This window comes from Myiozetetes cayanensis, unplaced genomic scaffold (assembly GCF_022539395.1).
Source record: "Myiozetetes cayanensis isolate MyiCay16 unplaced genomic scaffold, myiCay2020 scf31, whole genome shotgun sequence".
Classification (NCBI taxonomy): Eukaryota; Metazoa; Chordata; class Aves; order Passeriformes; family Tyrannidae; genus Myiozetetes; species Myiozetetes cayanensis.
In genome coordinates, this window is record NW_026087533.1 from 3,203,963 (window position 1) to 3,226,935 (window position 22,973).

The 22,973-nt window shown below is 64.4% G+C and overlaps 3 protein-coding genes across 7 annotated transcripts; 1 reads left to right on the top strand and 2 right to left on the bottom strand.

The window, feature by feature from the left end:
- Window positions 1–1,924: 1,924 nt before the first annotated feature.
- On the top strand, window positions 1,925–13,489 carry CD164L2 (CD164 molecule like 2). 5 transcript variants are annotated; one of them, XM_050326536.1, is made up of 7 exons: window positions 2,034–2,264; window positions 4,534–4,683; window positions 9,942–10,046; window positions 10,477–10,554; window positions 10,735–10,800; window positions 11,469–11,634; window positions 12,030–13,018. In XM_050326536.1, exons 1-7 carry the CDS (start codon window positions 2,060–2,062, stop codon window positions 12,043–12,045), a joined length of 786 nt encoding a protein of 261 aa, XP_050182493.1. In that variant the 5' UTR covers window positions 2,034–2,059; the 3' UTR covers window positions 12,046–13,018. The 5 variants fall into 5 exon arrangements, with proteins under 5 accessions (XP_050182495.1, XP_050182493.1, XP_050182494.1 ...); XM_050326537.1 differs by lacking the exon at window positions 12,030–13,018 and adding an exon at window positions 13,025–13,489 and having other exon boundaries at window positions 2,040–2,264; XM_050326539.1 differs by lacking the exons at window positions 2,034–2,264; window positions 4,534–4,683 and adding an exon at window positions 8,078–8,267.
- GPR3 (G protein-coupled receptor 3) lies at window positions 4,677–6,812 on the bottom strand. Its single transcript, XM_050326534.1, has 2 exons — window positions 6,772–6,812; window positions 4,677–5,759 (listed from the first exon to the last, which is right to left on the bottom strand). Exons 1-2 carry the CDS (start codon window positions 6,795–6,797, stop codon window positions 4,745–4,747), a joined length of 1,041 nt encoding a protein of 346 aa, XP_050182491.1. The 5' UTR covers window positions 6,798–6,812; the 3' UTR covers window positions 4,677–4,744.
- Window positions 13,490–13,909: 420 nt separating the features above from the next.
- On the bottom strand, window positions 13,910–19,689 carry SYTL1 (synaptotagmin like 1). Its single transcript, XM_050326520.1, has 16 exons — window positions 19,576–19,689; window positions 18,819–18,983; window positions 17,584–17,884; window positions 17,007–17,152; window positions 16,825–16,933; window positions 16,517–16,556; window positions 16,330–16,423; window positions 16,054–16,139; window positions 15,577–15,696; window positions 15,313–15,479; window positions 15,123–15,225; window positions 14,862–15,023; window positions 14,711–14,789; window positions 14,538–14,637; window positions 14,253–14,458; window positions 13,910–14,171 (listed from the first exon to the last, which is right to left on the bottom strand). The coding sequence occupies exons 3-16, from the start codon at window positions 17,832–17,834 to the stop codon at window positions 14,032–14,034; spliced, it is 1,803 nt and encodes a 600-aa protein (XP_050182477.1). The 5' UTR covers window positions 17,835–17,884; window positions 18,819–18,983; window positions 19,576–19,689; the 3' UTR covers window positions 13,910–14,031.
- Window positions 19,690–22,973: the final 3,284 nt, after the last annotated feature.

Here is a 22,973-nt window from a genome sequence, read left to right on the forward strand (position 1 = left end):
CCTTGGCACACCAACCTTGGCCCTGGCCTTTGATCTCTGTCCTTGCCCGTCTGCCTCTTCCACACGACTCGGCACCGGATCACAGCTGGCCGGGCTGCGGCTTCACAGGAGCCCCTGTCTCCAAAGACCTATTTAATTTTCTCCTTCAAGGTGGTGTTAGCAACACCCAGAAGATGCTGCCGGCTGCCTTGGACGAGTGGGCTGCGTGTCCTTTCCACCACTGACGTCAGCTTCTCTCCCTTAATTCCCCCTCTGGGACCGAAGCGAGTGCAGGCGCTGCCAGCTCGGATCAGCGTTAACAGCCTGCTCTCCCAGTGTGTGGCAGCGCTCCGCCGTGCCAATGTCACCCCCAACTCGCGCTGCTGTCCCTGGCCAAGCAGCCATGGGTGGTGGGAGAGCACTCCCCTCTTCCAGCATCCCGGGAAGGGCCCGCTGCCAGCAGAGAGTCCCCGTTCCTCGCACGTAGGTGTGCTGAGATGGCAGCTCAGCCCCTCAGAAATGGCTGACTCCTTCTCTCTCGCTCCTCTTGCTGCCTGGTGGTTTTTTTTCTCTCCTCCTCCCTTGCCTTTGCCGTTGCCTACGCGGTTGTGTGGGGAAGGCAATCGGCTCCCGTGCTGCGGATGGCTTTATCTGTAACTCTTCCATCTGCTCACAGCAGCTCACAAATAACCACGGGGTGCCAGAGGAATTATGTTATTTGGAGCTCAAGTTTCTGCAGTCTGGCAGGGCAGCAGCTCTGCGCCGGGCTCAGCCGCTCCGCAAAGGCCAGCGCCGGCATGGCGAGGGCTCGAGGCAGCCGGCACAGAGCTGGGGATGTGGCCAGGCAGGAATTATCCTCCCCATCCAGTCAGACAAAGCCCCAGCCCTCAGCCAGCAGGGGAGCCTGGTCCTCTGGGAGGTCCCCATGTGGAGCAGAGGGTCCCGCTGGCCCCTGTCCCTGCGCCCCATCCAGGGCTCGTGGCACGAAGCGGCTTCCGCATCAGATGCTGTGGCAGGAATAAAACAGGAGGCTGCTGAGCCCCTCTCCACCCTGCACTTCGCCATCTCCCACACAGGCACAACCTTTTCAGACAGGCTTTCCTCCCTGGGAAGCACCACCCCGTGCCTCCCGGAGCCACGGCTGCGGTGGTGGCCCGGGATGATGCTCCGAGGCTGAGCCGCGCCGGGAAATGCCTCCCGCTGCCTCCAGCATTTGGTAAAACGCTTACAGCGGGGCCGTGTTTTCTTCATTTCCTGCCTGCTCCTGCTTCCAAGGAAACAAAATCCCCCAAGCCAGGGCTGAGGTTTCTCATTTAAATGTAACCCAGGCCCACAGCCGGAGCTGCCAGCCCTCCCCATGGCCCGGCGGTCCCAGGGTGGTGCAGGGAGGATATTGGGGATCGTGATCCCATCACGGATGTCCCAGTAAGGCACTGGGACAGAGACCCATCCCTGGGATGAGGTGTGGGTGAGGGCAACGCTTGGCTCTGCCCCAGGGAGGGCACTCAGGGTTCAGGGTGCTGGTGGGAGGGGTTGGGGTAGCAGGCACCTCCTCTCCTCCTCCCATCTGGTGCAACTGGCACCAGGGCTGGAGTGGAGGCTCTGCAGTGGGCGCTTTGGGACCAGCCCTGGCTTTGCTGTGGGTGCTGCTGGCGCTCTCACCTGCAGGGTGGCCAAGGGCAGGCCCTTGGAGCCAGATCTGGGCCCTGCTGCTGCCAACAGGACCAGGGCTGCCAACACTGGAGATGGGAAACAAATCCCCCCCAAGTCCCCTGCCTGCACTGCAGCACGGGCAGGGCTTGGAGGCAAGAGCTGCCTGTGCTTACGGCATCTGCTGGAGCCTGGGGAGGGCTGGCCCTGCCAGATGTGTGAGCACAGCTAGGGTAACGCCATACCCACATCTCTCAGCTCGTGTTTTAACCCCAAAATCGGGCTGTTGGTCCCCCCAGAGCCCCTCCTGCTCATCCCCAGCGTGGGGGTGGCTGCTCAGCACTCAGGCGCCTTCTTGGATGGGTTTGACTCTTTTTTATAGCTCTACTTTCTGCGTCTTTCTCCACCAAAAAAGGGAGCAGGCTGGGCCATGCTGCTGCAGGCTGTACCTCCCTGCCTGCTGCCGCCTGCTCCATCATCCCCCAAAGGCCTGGAGCAGGTGGGAATGCCTCTGGACTCGCTGGAGTGCTGGGAGAAGGACCAGCAGCAGCAGGGTTGGAAGGTTGTGGCTCCTCCAGCCCCGTTGTCAGCCTCGGCTTCCCTCATCCATCCTGGCAGCAGGGAATCAGACACAGGTAGGAGGCACAGGGTGTGTTTCCCACCTGGGAAGGGGCACACGGAGCAGCCACGTGCTGGGTGATGGCCACCCTGGGGGCTGGTGGCAGCAGGGGATGGGGCTGTGAGGGTGACGTTTTTGGGGGACATGTGGTGGTGGGGACAAGGGCTCAAGGGCTGCAGAGCCAACAGCACTGGGGGGTCCCAGCAGACCTGAATGGTGCTGCCTTTGTGCCATGCACACCCTGGTGTGTCACCCTGTCCCCAGGGAAGGTGACAGGGACCCCAGGGAGTGGGAGGGACTGGATGGGCTTGCACACCACAGAGAAGCTCCCTCTGAAGACATCAGCAGGGGAGGCACGAGGGAGAGAGAAGCTGTTTCAGCTGCCATGTGATGTTGACATAAGAACCACCAGGTATGAACTGCTCCTGAACACAGCAGGGCTGGGAATTACAGGATTTTTCACTGCTGGGGGAGGTGGGCTTGGGAATTATCCCTTGGTTGAAGGATGGAGGGCCCTGGGGTACAACGAGCATCTCCAGCCCCTGGCTTAACCTCCCTGGGGACAAGGAGAGCCCCAAATTCCCCATCCACAACACTGAGCCTAGCCCTGGGAGAGCGGGAGATGATCTGGGGGTCCTTCAGCCCTCTCTCCAACCCCATTTCCCCTCATCCCTTGCTGCCACAGCCCCTTTTCAGCCCCGAGCCGAAGGAAATCTTTATTTCCTTTGCGACAAACAGCACCAACCCCCCGGGCTGCCACCAGGTCCCCGAGCCCAAGGTGAAGTGGAGCCTCGGGGGGGCCGGCACTCCTCCTCCTCCCACAGCACCAGCCGTGCCCGGCTGCTCCTCAGCCCCGGGCTCTGCCACATCCCGGCGCGTCTGCCGATGCTCAAATGCCCGTGAGAAACCTGCTGCTCCCTGACCGGGGCGAGCAGGGACACGGGGGGCTCCGGGGGTGCAGAGTCCTGACACCAGAGGGGCTGAGCTGCCCTAATTAGCTGTGCCATCGTTAACCCTTCCTTCCCTGAGGCGAGCAGGAGCAAGGATGGGTGTCCCACCTCCTGTGTGAGCAGTGGCTCTTGGAGCACGGGAGCCTCAGCGCTGGGGTGCCCCCCCAATGCAGAGACCCCCAGGAGAGGGGCTGGAGCGCAGTGATGGAGGCAGTGACACCATCCCGATGGATGGAGGGCCCAGCTCGCCGCGCCTCAGATGGATACACCCCTCTGGGAATGAGTCCTCGCCGTCCCTGGAGGGGGACACATCAGATGTCACCGGGAGAGCTGGATGCAGCCCCTCTGCCTGCTGGGCGCTGTGAGGATGAGGATGGTCAGGGCCCGTCCGCCCCCCGGGCCGGTTCCTGCTAACAGGATGTGATGGGTTGGGGGAAGCGCTGTCGCTTGGCATCTCTTATCCGGGAGCAGGGAAACGGAGCAGGGAGATGGCCCTGATGGGACGCGGGGACCTCAACCTGCTCCCTCCTCCTCGGGAAACACCATCCCAGTCCCCTCCCCAGCATCGAACAGCCGCACCTCGTATCACAAATTAATTTATTCCCCTCCCGTGGTTGTAAACAAGAAGCAACCCCCCCCCAAACCCCTCACCCCGTTCCCGAGAGGTCCCCATCCCGAGAGGTCCCCATCCTGAGGCATCCCCCATGCCAAGAGATCCCCATTCAGAGGGGCCCCATCACAAGAGGCCTCTTCACATCCATCTCCTCCCTCCAAAATGTGCAAATCCATCCCCAGTGCAAAGAAAGGCTTTGGCGGAGGGGAAGGGGGTGGGCGGGGGAGCCCTGGGTGCCAAGAGAGGGGGTGGCAGCACCCAGGGGACCCCAAAACTGCCGGGTTTGGGGGCGCGGAGCCTCCGGCAGCCCCCTCCTCCCGAAGGCAGCGAGCACTAGAGGGCAGCAGGGCCCAGTGCTGGGCGGGAGGGAGGCACGGAAATCAAATTAAATAATAATTAAAAAACAATAAATAAATCAATGGATGGACAGCTGGGAGAAAGGGGAGGGGGGGAGAGTTTGAGTCCCTCCTCCTCCGGCAACGGGTCTCTGCCCCCCTTCCCCAAACGTATAAAATATATTTTAACTATCTGAGGTAAATAACGAGGTTGTAAAAAAAAGCAGGAGCTGAGGCGAACGTTCCTGGTGTCGCCCCTTCCCCCCCCCTTAAAAAAAATAAAGCATCGTAAATAGTTTTAAAGAAAATATGAGGATCTCCCCCCCTCCATCTCTCACACATAAATATAGATTATATTATGGATAAAAAATATGCTTTTCTCTCCAGTACATTCAAAAAGTGGAAAAATAGAGGCAAAGAAGGGGTTGTGCCCGAAAAGGACGAGGCTGAGAAGAGCTGCCTGGTTCCAAGAGCTCCTGCAACGCTGCCTCTGGGAACGAGCAGGGGGAATAAAAGCGAATCCCCCGACCGCAACCGGTGAGTGGAAGGTGCAGGGAGGTGGTTGGTGGTCGGTGGGGCTGAGGTGGGGGGAGGCACATCAGACGTCACTGGGGGAGCGGGAGCGGAACGGCGGCGCGGAGGAGAAGCACCCGCAGCACACGGCCCACAGCACTTTCTGGATCTCCTGGTTCCTGAAGGCGTAGATGACGGGGTTGATCATGGAGTTGTAGGTGGCGGGCAGGAGGGTGGCGTAGGTGTAGAGGGCCGGGTAGGTGTAGTCCCCCAGCAGGCAGTAGACGGCGAAGGGCAGCCAGCAGGACGCGAAGGTGCCCAGGATGACGGCCAGGGTGGCGATGCCTTTCCTGGTGGTGACGTAGTGGGAGCTGGCCAGGAAGTGTCTCTGCACGGCGATCTGGTGGGCGTGCCGGCACACGATCCGGCAGATCTGCACGTACAGCTGGAGCATGGCCGCGAACACCGCGAAGAAGGACGCGGAGAGGATGATGAGGTGGTTCTTCGTCAGCGGCCTGACGACGCTGCAGGCGCTGGGCGGCTCCTTCAGGCAGTTCCAGCCCATGACGGGCAGGAGCCCGTAGCAGATGGAGGCTCCCCAGGTGAGGATCAGCATGATGTAAGTCCTGGTGACCGTCCTCTCCGAGTAGTAGGTCAGGGCGTTGTAGAGGGACAGGTAGCGGTCGATGGTGATGGCCAGCAGGCTGCAGACGCTGGCCGTGAAGGAGGTGACCAGCAGCCCCACCGTGAGCAGGCTGACCGCCTCCGATGGCACGAAGTAGACGAAGGCAAAGTGCAGGATCAGCCCCAAACCCGCCAGGAGGTCGGCCGTGGCCAAGCTGCCGATGAGGAGGAACATGGGGGCGCGGAAGGCCGGCGTGTAGAAGATCACCACCACCACCACAGCGTTCTCACAGGAGATGATGGTCCCGGAGATGCAGAGCACCACGTCCCACGGGTTCAGGGCGAGGGGTCGCACCACAGACTCCAAGTCCAGGGAGCTGCCGCTGCCGTTCCTGGCAGAAAACCAGCCCTGCTGGCCTTCGCTGGAGTTGGGGGGCCCTTTCTCCATCATGGTGGCAGAGGGTGACCTGCTGCAGCTGAAAGCAAAAGCAGCCCCCTCAGCACCTGCTGCCCTCAAGAGCTCTCCCTGTGCCACCCAGCTGGGGACAGTCCTGGCTTTCCCCCCCCAAAGCTGTCTACAGCAGGGGGGATGGAGCTGTGTGTGTTGAGGGGGTGCTCACTGTTTGCTCCAGGGGGATTTCCTGGGATGAGAAGGTTTGGTTTTAAAATAAACAGGTGAATAAAGGGCGGGGGGACACACACACAGCACCCCTGCTCCTGCCTGCCTGAGCTGCTGGGGGTTGGGCACTGCATGATTTTGGTGGATAAATCCTGGGGGAGCAGGACTGGCACTGGAAACCCCTCCTCAGCAAAGACTTCAGGGCCAAACCGAGGGCATCTCAAGCAGCAGGTGAAGGGGGTAATCAACCCTTCCCCCTCCCCCTAGACCAGCACCCCACCGGGAAAAGACACACCCCCACCCCCACCATACACCCCCCAAACAGGGGGATCCCCACTTACCTTGGGGGGTCTTACCCCTCCCCGGGCACAGCCACCATACACCCCCCAACCAGGGGGATCCCCACTTACCTTGGGGGGTCTTACCCCTCGGGCACAGCCCCTGGATGGGGTGTGGGGGGCACGGCCGCTCCTCGCCGCCCTCCCCTTCGCCCCGCGGGCTCCCCCCTCTCGCGGTTCCCCACCCCCCCGCGGTGCCAGGCACTCACCTGCCGGGATGCTGCGGGGCCGGGGCCCGGGCTGTGCGGGGCTGCCCGGCTGGGGGCCCGCTGCCATGGGCGCCGCCGAGTTATAGTGGCCGAGCCCGGCCGGGGGCTCAGGGGTTCGGGGTGACTCACCGCCACCCCCAAAACCCCGCTCGCCCCGCCGTGACGTCAATGCCGCCGACGGGCCAATCAGCGCCCGCACAGGCAGCACGCGGCGCGCGCGCCGCATAGTAATCGCAGCTCATTCATAAAAACAGGGCCTCCCATCACCCACCCAGCCACCACCCACTTCGGCCCACGCCCCGCTTCACACCCCCCTACCCACCTCAAACCCGGGCTCACGCCACCCATGGGACCCCTTCTTTAACACCCGCGATAAAGAGAAAGGGGTGCCCCCTCCCTCCCCGCAATGCAGAGGTTTGGGGGCTCCGCTTTGGAAGGGGCGGCCAGCGGGGAGGAGGAGGAGGAGGGGGTGAGGATGAGTCCTCCCCACGCCCCGCACATCCAGGGGTGCGCAGCCCCGGAGGGTCCCCGCGGCCCGGCTTTCCCACGCGAAGCTGAATAATTCATGGCCGGGAGAAGCGGGAAGGCCCGGCCGGGAGGGGCTGCGGGAAGGGCGGCTGGCGGGGAGCCCTCCCCCCGGGGGGAGGAGGAGGAGAAGGGGGAGGAGAAGGGGGAGGAAGGAGAAGCCGTGCGCCCCCAGGGACTCTTCCCCAGCGCCGGTTCCTCGAAACCCGGAGAGTTTCCCTGTCCCCTCTGGGGAGAGGGGGGATTCCTGGGGTACATGGGGCTGCCGGAGCCCCCGATGCCTCCAGAGGGGTCTGCAGCTCCAGCTCGGGCAGGGAGCGGAGGGTCCCGGCCCGGTTCGGCCCGGTTCGGCCCGGCCGGAGCTGTTCGCGGTGCTGAACGAGGGGACTCGGGAGCCGGGGGGCACCCGTGGCAGCCCCGGGGAGGGTCGCGGTGCCCCGAGCGCGGGGCAGCGGTGGGGAGTGTGTGCGGGGTGTGCGGGGTGTCCGGGCGTGAGGTGCGTGCTGCGGGTGCGGGTGTTGGTGCGCGGGGTGTGCAGGTTGTACAGGGTGTGCAGGTGTACAGTGTGCTCAGGTGTGCAGGTGTGTGTACACTGTGTGCAGTTGTGTGCAGGTGTATGTGCGGTGTTTTCAGGTGTGCAGGTTGTACAATGTGTACAGTGAGTGCAGGTATATGCAGGTGTACAGATGTGCAGGTATGTGCAGGTGTGTGCCGGTGTGCAGGTGTACAGTGTGTACAGGTATGAGCAGGTGTACAGTGTGCACAGTGTGTTCAGGTGTGTACAGGTGTGCAGGTGTACAGTGTGTTCAGGTATGTGCAGGTGTGTGCAGGTGTACAGTGTGTTCAGGTGTGTACAGGTGTGCAGGAGTACAGTGTGTACAACCCGTGCAGCACAACACCCCGTGCCAGGGGTTCAGTGCCGCGTCAGCCGCGGCTTCCCCACGGCCAGGCAGGGAGTTGGGGGTGTGGGGAGTTGTGGGGCGGATGCACCTCTGGAGAGACCCCCCCTCCCCGGGCCGGGCCTGCCGGGGCGGGGCGGGGCGGGACGAGGCGGGGCCGCCCCCCCATCCTCCCCCGCCGCCGCCGCCGGGGCCGCCTCCCGCGGGCGCGCATCTGCCCGGTGCTCCGCTCCGCTCTCCCGGGAGAACCGCGGCCACACCGCCCGCTGGGACCGGGCCGAGCCGCGCTGAGCCGAGCCGGGCCGGGCCATGGCCCCGCCGGGTCTCGGGGCGCTGCGCTGCGCGCTCCTGTGCGCGCTGCTCTGCGCGCAGGGACCCGCTCCCACCCGCGCAGGTACGGCCGGGGGGCGCGGGGGAGCGGAACTTGGGGCTTGAGGGGGGTGGTTTGCAGCTTTGGGGCAGATGAACTTTTCCGGGGGGGTCCTTTAATTTCCAGAGGCTCCTCCCGCCCCCACAAGACTCCGTCACCTGCTCGGTTTGGGGGGAGAGGGACTCCTGCTCCCAGCCGTGCTCCGGGGGGCTGGGACCCCCCAGGGCCGGGAGGGGTGCGCTGGGCTGCTGCTGGATAAGCGGGATGCAGAACCCAACCCTGACCCCAAAAAGTGTGGGGACCTCGTGGATCGTGGTGGGGAGCGAGGAGCGGAGCCGTCTTCCCCCCCTCCCTTCCCGAGGTGCTGCAACTCCGGGCATTAATTATGCAAACCCCAAGCATCCTGCTGCCCCCCTTCTCCCATCCCCCGCGCTGCTCCCGGGAGACATTTCCACCCCGACTTATCCCAGCGGGACCCACGCGTGTCCCCAGAGCGCCCATGGGGATGGGGGTGCCCTCAGCCGGCCCCGCTGCCCCCCTTTATTCCCTCTCCCTCCCCACACCTGACGGCAGGAGCGGGAGTTGACAGCGCTGGGCTCGAACGTCTGTTCCTGCGCCTGCCGCGATAAAAATAACTTAAATTACAAACCTGCCTGAAACCCTTGCGAACAAAGTCCTACTTTCCCATTGGCTCCCGGCAGGTCTCTAAATGCTGCAGGGGGGGGCCCAGCGGCGTGCCCACCCCCCGCCCGTAGCCATGGCAATGGGGCCGCAGCATCCCCGCTTCCTGCCTTATGCCACCAGTTGCCCCCTTGGCTTTTGCTGGGAAAGAAGGGAAAGGACTTTCCCGTCAGCCAGACACGGTTTTTAGGGGACCCTAAAAGCTGGGGGGCTGGCGCTGGTCACCCCAAAGGGAGGCGGTGTGGTGGGAAGCGCTGCCGGCAGGGATGCCTTGTGCTTGGTCGGTCCCTGCATGGAAAGACCCCTGGGGAGCAGACCCAGGGGGGTGCCAGCCCTCAGCGAGCCCTGGAAGGAGGTGTTTGCCCCGTGAGAGCCTGGAAACACATCCAGGGTGGGGAACGGCTCCCGGGTCTTTGGCGGGATGGTGCAAACGCGGGCGTGGGACTCGGGAGGTGCAGGCAGGGCCCGGCCGCGGCTCGTCAGTCGCAGCCTCCCTCGCCGACAGTCATCGCTATAAATTAATGATGAGCGTGTGTGGGGGAAGAGCAGCTCCACAAACACCCGAGTGACTCACCACCCTCACCGGGGCCAAGGGAGCAGGGTGTCCTGCGGGGTGGTCTGCGGGGGAAGGGGGGGTGACGCTGCTCAGGTAACCCCGACCAGGCTGTGCAGCCCCCTTGTTGCATTTAAACATCCCCCAAAAGATCCCGGGATCCCAAATCCCAACCCCTGGGCTGGGGGATGTTTCCCTGCAGTGTGGGTGATGGGGTGAGCCCTGTGTGTCCCAGGTGGGTGTTGGGAGCTGTGGGGTGTCCCCTCTCCAGAGAGCTGGTGACGCTGCAAGCCCTCCCCTGGGATGGGTCTGTGGGTGGGTTTGGTGCTGTGGGATGTGCCTTCATCCCTCCCACAGCATCATCAGAATTCCCCCTCCATGGAGCTGAGGGTCCAGCCCCAACCCCAGAGCCAGGGGGGACAGATGCTGGCCCTGCCCTCACCCCTTTTCCCCGGATTTGGCAGGAGAGTGTGGCGAGCTGAGGTCCTGTGAGACATGTACGGCTGTCACCCCCTCACACAACACCACCGGCTGCGTCTGGCTGGGCTGTGGGACCCCTGAGGAACCAGGTGAGGGGCTTGGCTGCAGGGGACAGCCAGGGGCTGCCACTAACCTTCTCAACTGGCCCATCCAGAGGGAAGGGGGGGGGATCTGTGCCAGTCCAGTGGGCAGGGGTGTAGGTTTTGGTGTGTGCTGCTCACAACCATGCCAGGGTAACGCTGGGAACCCTCTGTCACGTGCACATGGAGCAGCTCTGAGTGATGGAGATGGGAGACAACCAGCTGTTTATAAAGACCCAGTTTGGGGCTCTTCCCTGAGGGGATGCAGATACGAACCCCAGCTCACAGCCTCTTGGATGGATGAATACCCACCCTTGGGAATGAGTCCTCATCATCCCAAACCCTCTGGTGCTCAGGGCAGCCCAGGGCCCAAACACTGTTGGCTGCAGTGGGTGCTGGCTTGGGATCCTTGGGAAAACCCCGTTCCTTCTTCCCATAGAAATAGGGAGCTGCGTGCAGAGAGGGGCAGCACCACGGGAGACCTGTGCACTCTACAACAGCAGCACCCTGTGCCGAGGTAACCCCAGACCCCACAGCCCCCCCAGGCCCAGCAGCCTTCGGGACAGAGGTGTGGTCTGGGGGCTGGGGCCACGGGGAAGAAATCCCACCCCTGGGACAGGGGTCTGGGGTCGGGGGTGTGTGGCAGTGTCCCCTGACACCCCTTCTTCCCCCTTCCCTCTGTCCCTGCCCTCTCCAGCTCTGAAGTCCCCCACAGAAGAGCCTCCACAGTCCCACAGCAAGGAGCCAGTGACGCACTCCACAAGTGAGTGGGTCTAGGGTGTGGGAGGTGGTGGGATGGGGGTCCTGGATGCCCCAGGGATCAGTGACCACTCCCAATAAGACAATTCCCTCCATATTTCACATCCCTTTGGGAGGGATGTGCCTCAGGGTTGCATCAGTGGACTGTGCCCCAAGAGGTGCCACCACTGTCCTGGGTCGCAGCTCCGTCTTTGTCCCCCCTCTTTGCCCTGGACAGGGCTTGGATGGAGCTGGGGGGGTCATGGCACTCCACAGCCCCCCAGGAGCCATCCCTGATGCCATCCTTGCTGGGAATTGCCACCTCCAGCCTGGCTGGAGCTGGGGCTGGGAGCAGAGAATGAACCTCTTCCAGGAAGCGGGAACTGGAGAGCACTGGGCTAATTACAGCAGGTAACCAGAGCCCAGAGCCCGCTGAATTATTGATCCTGATGGGATCTTTTTCCTGCTGCCTCCTTTGCTGCAGCTCCAGCTGCTATGGCATGGGAAAGGGTTGAGCCCATCCCAGCAACCACGTGTCAGTGGAGACATCCAGCCCCAAGCTGGGAACTACCCCTGCAGCCTCTGGGGGATGCGTGTACCCCAAATTCCCCCTCTTTGGTAGGATCATCACTGCTCAGGGATACCCAGAGCATCCAGAAGCCCCCAAACCACCCTGTTTTCCCCTGCCAACAGGGACCACCACCACTAGTGCCCCGCTGACGGGCAGCCCCGAGTTCCACCCGCCCGGCTTCGACACGGCCAGTTTCATCGGCGGCATCGTGCTGGTGCTGAGCATCCAGGCCGTCGTCTTCTTCGTCATCAAGTTCATCAAGTCGAAGGACAGCACCTACCAAACGCTGTAAGGCTCCCACACCCTCTCTGGGACCCAGGGTGGACAGGGGGGACCTGGGCCAAGCCCACCCTTGAAGCCAAAAGTGGGGTCACCTCGGTGCGTGTCCTGTGTCGCCGCTGTGTTGTCTCCTGTGGCTCTTTGTCCTCACCCGGCAGGGGGAGGATTCACTGTCCCCCCCAACATGTCCCCTCACTGGTGTCTGGCTGTCCTGCCACCTCCTCTGTGTGTCACTGCCTGGCTGGATCCTGGCTCTAAACCCTGTGGGGAGTGGGGAGGTCCCCAAATCTGTCCCTCTGAGGTTGAGCCAACTGAGGGTCCCTGCTCTCTTCCCGTGTCCGTGGGGCTCGTTGTGTCTAACATGGGGGGCTGTGCCCCGTCTCTCTTTCCTTCCACGCTGCCAGAGAGGACAACCAGTAGGTTCTGGGTGCTGGTGGCAATGGGGAGGGGGTGCCCTCCCTGCAGCCCTGGAGCTTCGCCCTTCCCTCGCACCTCCCCGGGGAGAGGAGAGTGGCGTGGACCCTCTCCCCTGGTTTGCATGTCGGGTGTTTCCCACCTGGTTTGCTGTTTTCCCGTGAGTTGTTAGTGGTGGAAGGGAAGGGGGTGTCCACCCTCGCCCCCTTTTGCAGGCACAGAGCCCCTTGGGGGGTGCAGCTGATGTACAGCCCCTTCTGCCACCAAGGCAAGGTGCCTCCAGCACCCCCAGTCCCACCACGTCAGGGTGCAGCCCTCGACAGGACAGGAGCTGCAGGGCTCCCAGTTTGGCCCCAGTTAGCACCCAGCAGCCCCCTCCCCACCCTTAGCAGCCCTTGCCCTGTTGCCTCTCCAAGGCTTAGGGGCTCACTGGGGTGGGGTGGGGGTCCCCTTTTCTCCTGGTGGTCTCTCGTTTCCCTCCAGTGTTTTGGCTGGAGCACCCACCCCCCTGTCCTGACAACCCCCCGCCCCCCAGCCCCCGTGCCCACCAGAGGAGTGGAGCCAGGGCCTCGCTGTGTGCTTTTGCTGTGCCTCTGTGTTGCTCTGGGGGGTGTTTGGGGGGAGTTCCCTCTCCCCCCACCCCCTTTCTGTGTGTTGTTTTGGGGAGGGGGGTGCGTGTCGTGTGCTGTGGGGTGACACTTGTAGCTCGGGCTGCCCCCCATTAAACTCTGCGAGGTGGTGTCTCTGTCGTGTCCCAGGGTGGGGGGGGTGTAGCTGGGGTGGGGGTGCAGGGGTGCCCCCCATCCCTGCCCTGCAGGAGTTCCTGGGGCAGTCCAACCCTTCCCTATGGCGTGGGTGCAGCAGGGTGGGCACTGGGACTCCCCTCCTGCACCCCACTCCCTGGGGGGCCTGCAAAGGGCTGGACCCCCCCAGGGTAAAGCCCTCCAGGCCCCTTCCTGCCACGGCTCTTTGTCCAATGCACCAGGATCTGAGGCCACTGCGTGCCCCAGGCTGGGTGGGGGACGCTGTCCTTGTCCCCCCCGGGGTGAAGAGGCTGCTGGTGTCACCCCCCAGGGCCACAGGGCCCCCCCTACATCACAACTATGCAAAGCTGGGGACACCAGGGTGGGACACGTCCCCCAGGCCTGACCCCTGTCCCTGTGCCCAGCGCGGTGGCCTGGGATGCTCCGGGGGTTTGCACCCTCTGGCTGCTCCCCGGGGGGTGCAGGTGGGCAGGGGGGGCCCATCCAGCCCTGAATCCCACCTTGGGATCCCCCACCCTGTGCTTGCCAAGCTCCCAGGGGACCTGGGGCACCCCAGGGGTCACAGGACACGTGGCCATGGGTGGCAGCAGGGGGGCCCTTTGCTGGCTGAGCCCCCAGACCCACTCTGGGGCAAAGCCTGAGATGGCACAGGGTGGGACAGAGACTAATAAAGGATTTTCCTGTAATTCCCGGTGTCTGTGTCATTGTCACCCGTCACCTGTCACTGCCAGGGCCCCAGGAATGGGTGCTGTCCCAGGAGATTCCGACTGCAACACAAATCTCTGGGGATGTGGCTGAGTCCTGCCCACAGGGTGGTGTTGCTGGGTGGCCCTGAATGACTCCAGTCCTCCCAGTGAGCAGGGGAGAGGAACCAGTGTGGGGTCTCCCAGTAGGGAATGGGCCATCCTGGTGTGGGAGTGACCTCTCCACCCCACCCAGGGCTGTGACAAGGCCACTGGAGCCCCGGGGCTGCAGGACAGTGGCAGAGGGGACAGCCCCAGCTGGGAGCAGTGGGGTGCAGCAGCTCCAGCCCCAGAGTGGAGGGAACAGTCGGGGTACGGTGCCCAGAGCAATAAATATCCACCAGACGTGCCCTCTGGTGCCACTTCATTGCTGCTGGAAGGGGAGGGCACAGACCCCCAGCCCTGCACAGTGATGCTCCAGGTCTCCATCCCCCCCAGGTCCCACAGTCCCGCTGGCACCAGGCGGTCCTGGTGGGGCCAGGGGGCTACGCCCGGGGTGCCAGGTTGGTCCGCAGGGGCAGCAGAGCTTCCACCCACTGCTGGGGCTGCTGGAGCAGCTGCTTCCACACCCCCTGCTCCTCCGCCGTCGAGTCCATCCAGCCCACGGGCAGCCCGTAGCTGCTCCCTGCGGAGAGACCACCACGGTCACCCCCCGAGCCACGGCACAGGGGGGCACCCTGAGGAGCTGGGGCTCCCCCGGCCTCACCGGTGCCCAGGCTGAGCCGGATGCCGCCCAGCTGGCGCTTGGAAAAGGCTTCCTGGTGCCAGAGGGTGAACTCGGCGCACGCCTCGGCCAAGTCCTTGGCCTGGAAGCCGTCGTAGACCATGGTGTGGTTGAAGAGGGGGTTCAGGCTCCGCTTCACCACCCGCGTCTTCTGCCGGCTGGCCTTGCTGTCATCGGGCAGCACGTAGCTGGGGGGGGCACAGGGGGTGAGGGGACACTGCCACCAGCCCCTCTGGGTGCCCCCCAAGGCGCCAGCCCCGCTCCTACCACTGCACAAAGGCGTCCACGGTGCCGCTCTGCAGCGGGATGAGGCTCTGAGCGTCCTTCACCCAGATGTGCAGCTCGCCCGTGGGTGGAGTCCCCCTGCCTGCGGGCCAGAGGGGTCAGGGGCACCCTGCCATGCCAGACCCTCCCTCCAGCCACCCATGGGCACCTCTCACCTTCTGAGCCAGCAGGGATGAACTTCAGTGCCAAGTTGAGGTTGCCCCGGCTGGCGAGGCCGTCCGAGGGGATGGGCATCTGTGGAGGATTGGGGGGGTTATGGGGGCTGTGGGTGAAAGGAGAGGACTGGGAGGGGGCTGGGGGGCTCACCCGTGGCTGGAGGTTGAACCACTCAGGGCGTGTGTTGGCCCAGTCCCAGGCACCCAGTGCGACCTCCACCTCGCCCAGGAAGAGGTTCCTGCCCAGGCTGTCATGGTGCCACACCGAGAGGTTCAGGGTCCGGCCCTGCAGGTCCCTCTTCTCCAGCTTGTACTGGTGGGGAGGGGACACAGGGTGAGATTGTCCACCCCCACCCAAACAATCTGAACCATTTCCCCCCCACCAAAACCACCCCAGGGCAGGGTTAGAAACCTTGAGGGTCTCATTGAAGATGGGATCCAAGCTCCTCTTCCTCACCGCCGTCTTGCGCTTGCTGCGGTTGGACTTGTCCGGCAGCAGGTACGTCTTGATGTACCTGGCGGCCAAAAAACAGGGTGGATGAAGGGGGTGCCAGCGTGGGCGTCACCTGGGCAGCGCCACCGGGGGCTGTGGGGTCGCTCACGGGTCCGAGCGCTGCCTCTTGGCCTCGGCCAGTTCCCGGCACTGCACCACGTGGACCTGCAGCTCCTTCTTGGCCGGGTCGTAGTGGAGGGAGAACTGGACACAGCCCCTCACGGCCACACTGCCCAGCTCCCCCTCGCTGTACAGGCTCATCAGGCTCCCACTCAGCTGCGGGGCAGGGGGACGGGGTCAGTGGGGTCAGAGAGGGATGGGGAGGTGACTCCCCCACCCCACACACACCTCCAACCAGCCCCCTGGCCCATACCGTGGAGGAGCTGAGGCTGGACACGGAGGAGCTGGTGCTCAGCAGGCTCGGGGGGGTGTGGCCATTTTGTGGGGGCACCTTGTCTGGAGGTGTCTGATCTGTCTGGGGGGTCTCAGGCCTCTGGAAATGCAAAGAGGGTTCAGTAGTCCCCCCCCAGACCCATGATATGCGTGGGCACAGCCTGAGGTGTGCTGGCTTTGCTCAGGCCAGAGGCCCCCCGCAACCCCATACAGCCACCTCCAGTCCCCCCAAAACCCCCCAAAACCCCCTCCAATCCCATACAGCCCTATATCACCCTCTTCAGCCCCATCAATCCCATATAGCCCTGCCCAACCCTATACAGCCCCCTCCAGCCACCCAGCCCCATAGAACTCCTAAACCCATATGTCCCCCCACAAGCCACTACAGCCCTATTTTGCCCTATCCCCCCCCAAATGCCATCCAGCCCCCCCATCCCATCCAGCCCTCAAATCCCACCTGCCCAGCGCTGCTGGGTGCAGAGTCAGGCTCCTCCTCATCCTCCTCCGTGGATGAACCAAAAGGGTTCCCACCTCCCGTGTCACCTGCAAGGGTGTGGGGTGGCACAGACCCAGCAGGGGTGGGTGGAAGGGTGGGGGTCCCCTTTTTTTGGCAGGAGGAGCAAGATGAGGGGCCACGATGGGGAGTCAGGGGGGAGGTGGGAGTCTGGGAAGCAGTGCTGGGGGGGATCCAACCCCCCAAATCTCCACAGCACCGCCCCCCCATCCCGGTTACCTGTCTGGGCTGGGATGTCCTGCTCCCTCGCTGGGATGTCACCCTTCTGTGGAGGCTGTGACTCAGGGGTCTCCTCCAGGGCTGGGGGGCTGGGCTGTGAGGTGGCACCAAGGGAAAGGGTGAAAACACCCATCGAGCCCATCACCAGGGGGTCAGGCACTGTTCAATCCCTCAGCCAGGGACCCACCTGGGCCTTGGTGGTTGCCTGCTCCTCCTCGGTGGGGCTGCTGTGGGAAGAGACCACCGTTAGTTTGGTCTGGGTGGTGGGCAGATGCTGCACGGTGGGCAGATGGACACAGGGACGGTGGGCAGATGGACACTGGGACGGTGAACAGACAGACACTGGTTTTGGCTGCACCATCCCCTTCACCACAGGCTCTGCTCCTCACTCCCCACCTCCAGCCCTGCTGTGCCACCCCTGGTGGGTACCAGTGAGATGTCACCAGCCCTGGTGTCACCGTGGGGTGACAGCCCCACCTTTCTCCCCCCCCTCACCTCTCATCCGTGTCCGCTGCGCCATCCTCATCCTCCTTCTCCTCCGCTAGTGGCTCTCCGATGGCCCCCAGCTCACCCAGGCTGGGGCCGCGCTCCAGGTCCCCCCGTCCTGGGGACACCGGGGACCTCAGCGGGCTGAGCCCCGGCACCTCGGTCCCCGCACGTCCCCGTCCCTCACCTACCCCGGGGCCGCCTCCTGCGGCGGATGGAGGCCCGGACGAGGTCGGAGCCCAGGTGGTGCCGGTGGCGCTGGGCGCGGGCGTCGCAGAACCAGTCCCCGGTGAGCACCCGCAGCCGCGCCGGGTCCGACACCGACTTGCGGAGCTTGCTGGTGGTGGGTGGGAGGGTGGCGTTGGGACCCCCGCCCTGGCACTGCCATCAGCCCCCCCAGTGTCACCGTCCCCAGGGCCCTTCCCAATCAAGGGAGCCACCACAACGGGGTTTGGGAGACGTCACTGTCTCCCAGGGAGTTTGGGACCCCCAGCGCTGGTGTGACCCACCGTGGGGTTTAAGCCTGGCTGGGTTCAAAGGGTGACCCCATCACTGGGGAAAAGGGGACTGCTCTGTCCCCAAGGGTGGCAGACCCCAAAGTGTCTGCCTTTGGGGGGTCTGTGCTGTCCCCACATGTGATGGACCCCAAAGTGGCTGCTTTTGGGAGGAGCAGCTGTCCCTAAAGCTGACAGACCCCACACTGGCTATTCCTGTGGAGGGTCCACGCTGTCCCCAAGGGTGACACCAAGCAGGGGACACCCAGCCCACCTGATGCGCCCCTCCTCGCGCCGGCGGAGCTGCCAGTCGCGGCGCAGCACCTCTGCGATGGCACATCGCTCCTCCTCCGTCAGGAAGCTCAGGTCCAGCAGCGCCTCGGCCCCCACCTCCAGCGCCATGGCGGGGTGGGGGGACACCTCGGGGGCACCCCGGGGCGCTGGCTTGGGTGGGCGCTGAGGATCGGGGGGCTCCGCTTGCCGGGGGGGTTCAGCGTGCCGGGCATGTACCAGCGATGCCAACATCTGGAGAGGAACCTCGGGGCCGCTGGGGATGATCCCCCGCGATCATCCCGCTGCCAGGAGAAGAGGTGGGGGGAAGCTCAGCGTGCACCCACACACCCACCCAAACACCCCCAGCGAGGATGAAGGGGTGGGATGATGCCGAGGGGGCCAAGGGAAGAGCACGGGCAGTGCCCAGGGCAGAGGAAGGGACACGGTGCCGCTCCCGCCGCTGTCGGTTCCGTGCCAGGGCCAGCCCTGCCCGCTGCCGGGATCCCGCCCGAGGCCTGTGTTTGCCCAGGGTGTTTGCTCAGGGCTGGCTCTGCCCCTGCCCGCTTTCCCATGGGATTCATCGGGTGCCACGGCACACGGACAGATGGCAAAAGAGGGCTTGGTTGCCCCTACAACGGGCTGAGACCTCACCGGTCTGAGAGTGAACCGGGCTGAGACCGTACTCAGCTCATCACACCTCCCAGGGGGGTCTTGCCCCACGGCCGGCCTTGCCTCACCACTATCCTTCCTGTCCCCGTGGCTGGGGAAGCGCTGCCTGCTGCCACCGCGGGCAGGAAATTGCAGCAGCCGTGGGGCAGGACCAGCCCAGAGCCCACCTCAGCCCACCCCCGGCCACCCCACGGGGACCTGAGCACCCCCACGGCCGGAGGGGGTCCCACCCCCACGAGTGGCCCTGTCCCCAGCCCCACAGGTGACTCTGTCCCAGCCCCGGGGGGTCTCAGACACCTCCCGGCGTTGGGGACCCCAGTCCAGCACCCGAGCACTGGTACCAGTGGGCACCCCGGGGGTCAACCCCACCACAGACCCCCCACACACCCACCCAACCCAACCACATCACACACCGGGGACCCCCAACACCACCCGGCCTCCTCGTCCAGGGGGAACCTGTGCCCCCCACCAACACCCTGCCCCCAGCAGCGGGGCTGGAGGGGGTCTCGGGGGGCACATCCCTGCTCGCAGTGGAGTTGGGGTGGGGGGCGTTCGGGGGCCACGTACCGGCTCTCACCGGGGCTGGGGCGATGCTGCCGCTGCCTCCCCACCGCAGCCGCTCGTATCCTGTTTACTGCCGGCACACGGGGGGGTTCCCCCGCCCCGGAACAGCGCTGCCACCTCAAGATGCACCTAGGTCTGGCCCAGGCGCTGCTGCGGCTCCCCAGCTCCCTGTGGGGACCCCGAAAACCGAGCCGTAAACAAGCACCCCCCGCCCGCCGGTGCACACAGGGGGGCTGGGCACCCGGCCCCCCACCCTGCACGGGAGACCAGTCAAACCAGTTAAACCTCCCCAGTAAGCCACAACCTGGGGGGTGAGGGGGGTGTGCACGCCCCCCTTTCTTCTTGGCAGGCAGCCCGCGGCATTGGAGGGGGGTCAACAGACGGCGCCCCCTCTCCCCCAAAATGCACCCAGGCTCAGCCCCTCCTGGATGACCCCCACAGACCCCCAGGGACGGGCAGATCCCAGTCGCCACCCACGACCCCCCACACACTCCTCCCAGCACCAGGGAGCCCATCCCCGTGGCCTCGGACCCCGGCCAGCCCCAGGCCTGTGCCACAGCACGGGGACAAGGAAAAACCACCCCACAAAGGCGTGACCCCAAGCCCCCGACCCACCTTCCTCAGTGGGGAGCAGAGCAGGGAGGGGAGGGGGGGATGCAGCCCACGGGGTGAGGCGAGAGGAGCCAGACCCCCCCACGCCCCCTCCCCGGGGTGTCTGTGCAGCCCCCCGCAGTGGGTCCAGCCCCACGGCCGCCCTTACCTGCCCAGGTGGTGCGGTGTCGGTGGCTCGTCGCGACCCCGGTAACCCCACGGGGACCCTCGTGGGTGTGCGGGTGCTCCCCCCGATCCCACCCCCGGCTGGGTGCGAGGTGACTCAACCGCAGCCCTGCGAGCGCCTCCTCGCCCGGCGGCACGAAATCAGGGACTGGAGCCAGCAGCACCCGCCGGACGGGACTGAACTGGGCTGAACTGGGCTGAACTGGGAGGCGTCAGGCGCCTGGGAAGGGGTGGCGCAGCGGGGATGAAGCCCCGCGGAGGGGGGACCCCAAATCTGGTGGAGACTCGAAGTCAAGGGTGTGGGAAAGGGGATGGGGTGGGTCACCCCCTGCCCTGATGTCACACAGGGGTTTGGGGGGGCAGGATGCGGGCATGAGGTGCCCGGGAGAGCACCTGGGTTGCACTGGGGGGACTGGTAGCCCCAGCTCAGCACCCTCTCCCTCACCCCATGGCTCCCCACAGTCCCATATTCCCTATCCCATGGCTCCCCACAGTTCCATATTCCCTATCCCATGGTTCCCCACAGTCCCATGTTCCCCATCCTGGGGGTGCCCCCAGACCCACAGCTCCCACCCTGCCAGGAACAATCCCATCCTGCCCTGAATGGCCGGGGGTCCTGCCCACCCAGGACCACCCCGGGTGCTCAGCCCCACGCAGGATCAGGCTGGCAGTGCCAGGCAGGGATAAACCCTGGGCAGGAACATCCCTGCCTGGCACAGTAGGACCTGTGCCTCAGCTTCCCTCGATCCCAGGGGGAGAGAGGTCAGCTGGGGCGGGGTTTCAGGCTCCCCCCAAGCTTTATGGTGAGGTGGCAGCACGAACTGAGCACAAAACCGCAAGAAAAGGGGATTATTTTTAGCCTGGTGTCTCAGGAAATGAGACTTCAGCAGTGACACTGTATCTGTCTGTGGGCCACCCTCGTCCTCCTCCCCTTGCTGCTCAGTTTTGGTGGGGAGGGGTCTCATAGGGACCAGGTCCCTGTGATGGCTGTTCTGGGAATGCAGTGAGCGTGGCCAGGTCTCTGCAGGGGGACAGTGGTGTGGGGACAGCCCTAACATGGGCTGGGGGGTCAGCTCTGGGTCACCCACGGTGGGCACCGAGCCCTTTCTGGGCATCCTGGACCCTTTGTCCCTGCAACATCCAGAGCAAGGAATGTTTGTGGGATAGAGAAGGACGTGGTAGGATGTGCCCCCCCTGTTCCTGGATCTCCGAGGATGGATGGATGGATGGATTGATGTATGGATGGATGGATGGATGGTACCTCAGTCACAGATGCCACTCTCTGGGACACATCCAGCAGCTGGGAACAGCCCTGAGCACAGCACAGCACAGCCAGAGCCAAAGGCCATGGCCCAAGGCATGGGTCCCATCCTGCAGAGTGTGTCCCATCCCCACCCCTGGTGTGTGGTGAGTTTGCTGGGTCTCAGACACAGCTGGTGCCTCGGGTGGTAGGACCAGGGGCTGTGTCAGCCCAGAACACCCCGGTGACACCCAGGAACACCCCAGCCATCACCACCAGCACACGGTGACCCAGGGGCCAGGCCAGCCCTCGGGGGTGGTTTTCCTTCCAGCCACCTCCTGGAGCAGCCTCTGAGCACCCCTGCTCCTGGGTGCTGAGTGCCGGGTGCTGGGTGCTGGCAGCGTCCCAGCAGATGAGCAGAACAGGTTCTGCCTCATTTCTGCCCTGTGTGGGCAGCCCCGAGCCAGCACTGACAAAGAGCAAGTCCCTTCCTGCTCCCAGCCCTGTTCCCCCTCCAGGACTCGTTCCTCGGGTCTGGGAGGTGCAGGAGAGTCTGGTTCTTCCTGGGAGGAAGCTGAGGCAGGAGCAGCAGCAGAGACCCACCAGGGGGTTTGGTGGGAGCAGCGGGGCAACACCTGGGCTTTCACACTGCCACATGTTCCCCAGAACAATGGGGTCACCTGGCCCCATTCCCCTGCTGGGGTCCTGGCTCCTGTGCCCTTTGCCCTCCCAGAGCCTTTGATGTGCCACTCAAGCCCTCCCCAGACACGCAGGGATGGACCCACATCTGCCACTGGGACAATGCCCCCCAGCTCAACAAGGACAGAGCCCAGCTCCCACGGTGACAGATCCCAACTCCCCCAGGCTGGGGGGGGCCCTTGCTTGCACTCCATCCAAATTTTTAATTTCAATCCCCCTCCCCGCCCCCAACACGGCAGGGACCTCGAGGCATTTCCAGCTGTGGCTCCAGCTGGGAATGACACACAAAGCCCGTCTGGGAAGCCACCAGCACAAAGCCCCCCAGTGCTGGGTCTTGCACCCCCTTTTTCCCCTCCCCTGCCTGGGAAACATCACGGACGACAGGGTGAGGATGAAGAGGGACTCACAGCCCGGGAGGCACCACAGCCCCCGGTGGATTCCAGAGCTCCCCGTGTGCAGCTGCCAAAGTGCAACCTGATATCGCTCCTCGGGGAGCCCTTTGATGCCCCATCCCCCCAAAAACGGGTGACCCCCCGGCCCCCTCCCCTCCGGCAAAGTGACCGCACATCAAAGGCGGCTCCGGGGCCGTGGCATTCCTGGATCCCTGCGGGGTGGGAGGTCGGGGACCCCCAGCTCTGCTCCCCCCACCGTGGTGCCGGGGGGGATTGGTCATGCTCAGCCACTGGCAGAGGGGTCACTCGGGGATGATGGCTGAGGTGGCAGTCAGGATGGATCCTGACATTCCGCTTCACGGCACTCCTCGCTCACAGGGCTGGGCTGGTCGTGGAGGGCTCGGAGGGGAAAATGAGGGAAGCAGGGCTTGGCACAGCAGCCTGGGCAGAGAGCTGGGAGCATCCCGGGCATCTGAGCGGGACTATCTGGGAACAACAGCCCAGCTGCTCCCGTGTAATCCCCACATCCCGTGACCCCAGCCACGCGGCTCAGCTCCCACACGTCCCACGCCAGATCCCCCACAGCTCCCAGGCAGCAGGAGTGGGTTAGGAAAATCCTGCCAGGCTTGACAGGTGAGGAGGGACCCCTGCAGCCCTGGGGGGTTTGGCATCTTCACCTCATCCTCCAGATGCGTGTGGGATAAACCCCTCAGATCTGCCACCCCAGAGGATCCAGGTGGTGTTCCATAAAATGCGGAAAATCCCTCAGCCTCGGACACAACCCAATTTTAAGGCTGATCTGCTCCAGCCTCTGGATATCAGATGGAACACAAAATCAGTGGCTGCAGCCGCAGTCAGCAGGCACAGCTTCCCTCGCTCCCAGCTCAGGCAGCAGATCCAGCTGGGAGAGGGGAAAACGAGTCCAGCTCTTCTCATTCCACTCTGCTTCCTGCAGCCCTGGGGCCAGCACAGGCATCCCCTCCCCCTGGGAACATGGAGGGCTCCGGACTGGAAAAGGAAAGGAATGCAGCACCTCCAGGAAAATAAGAT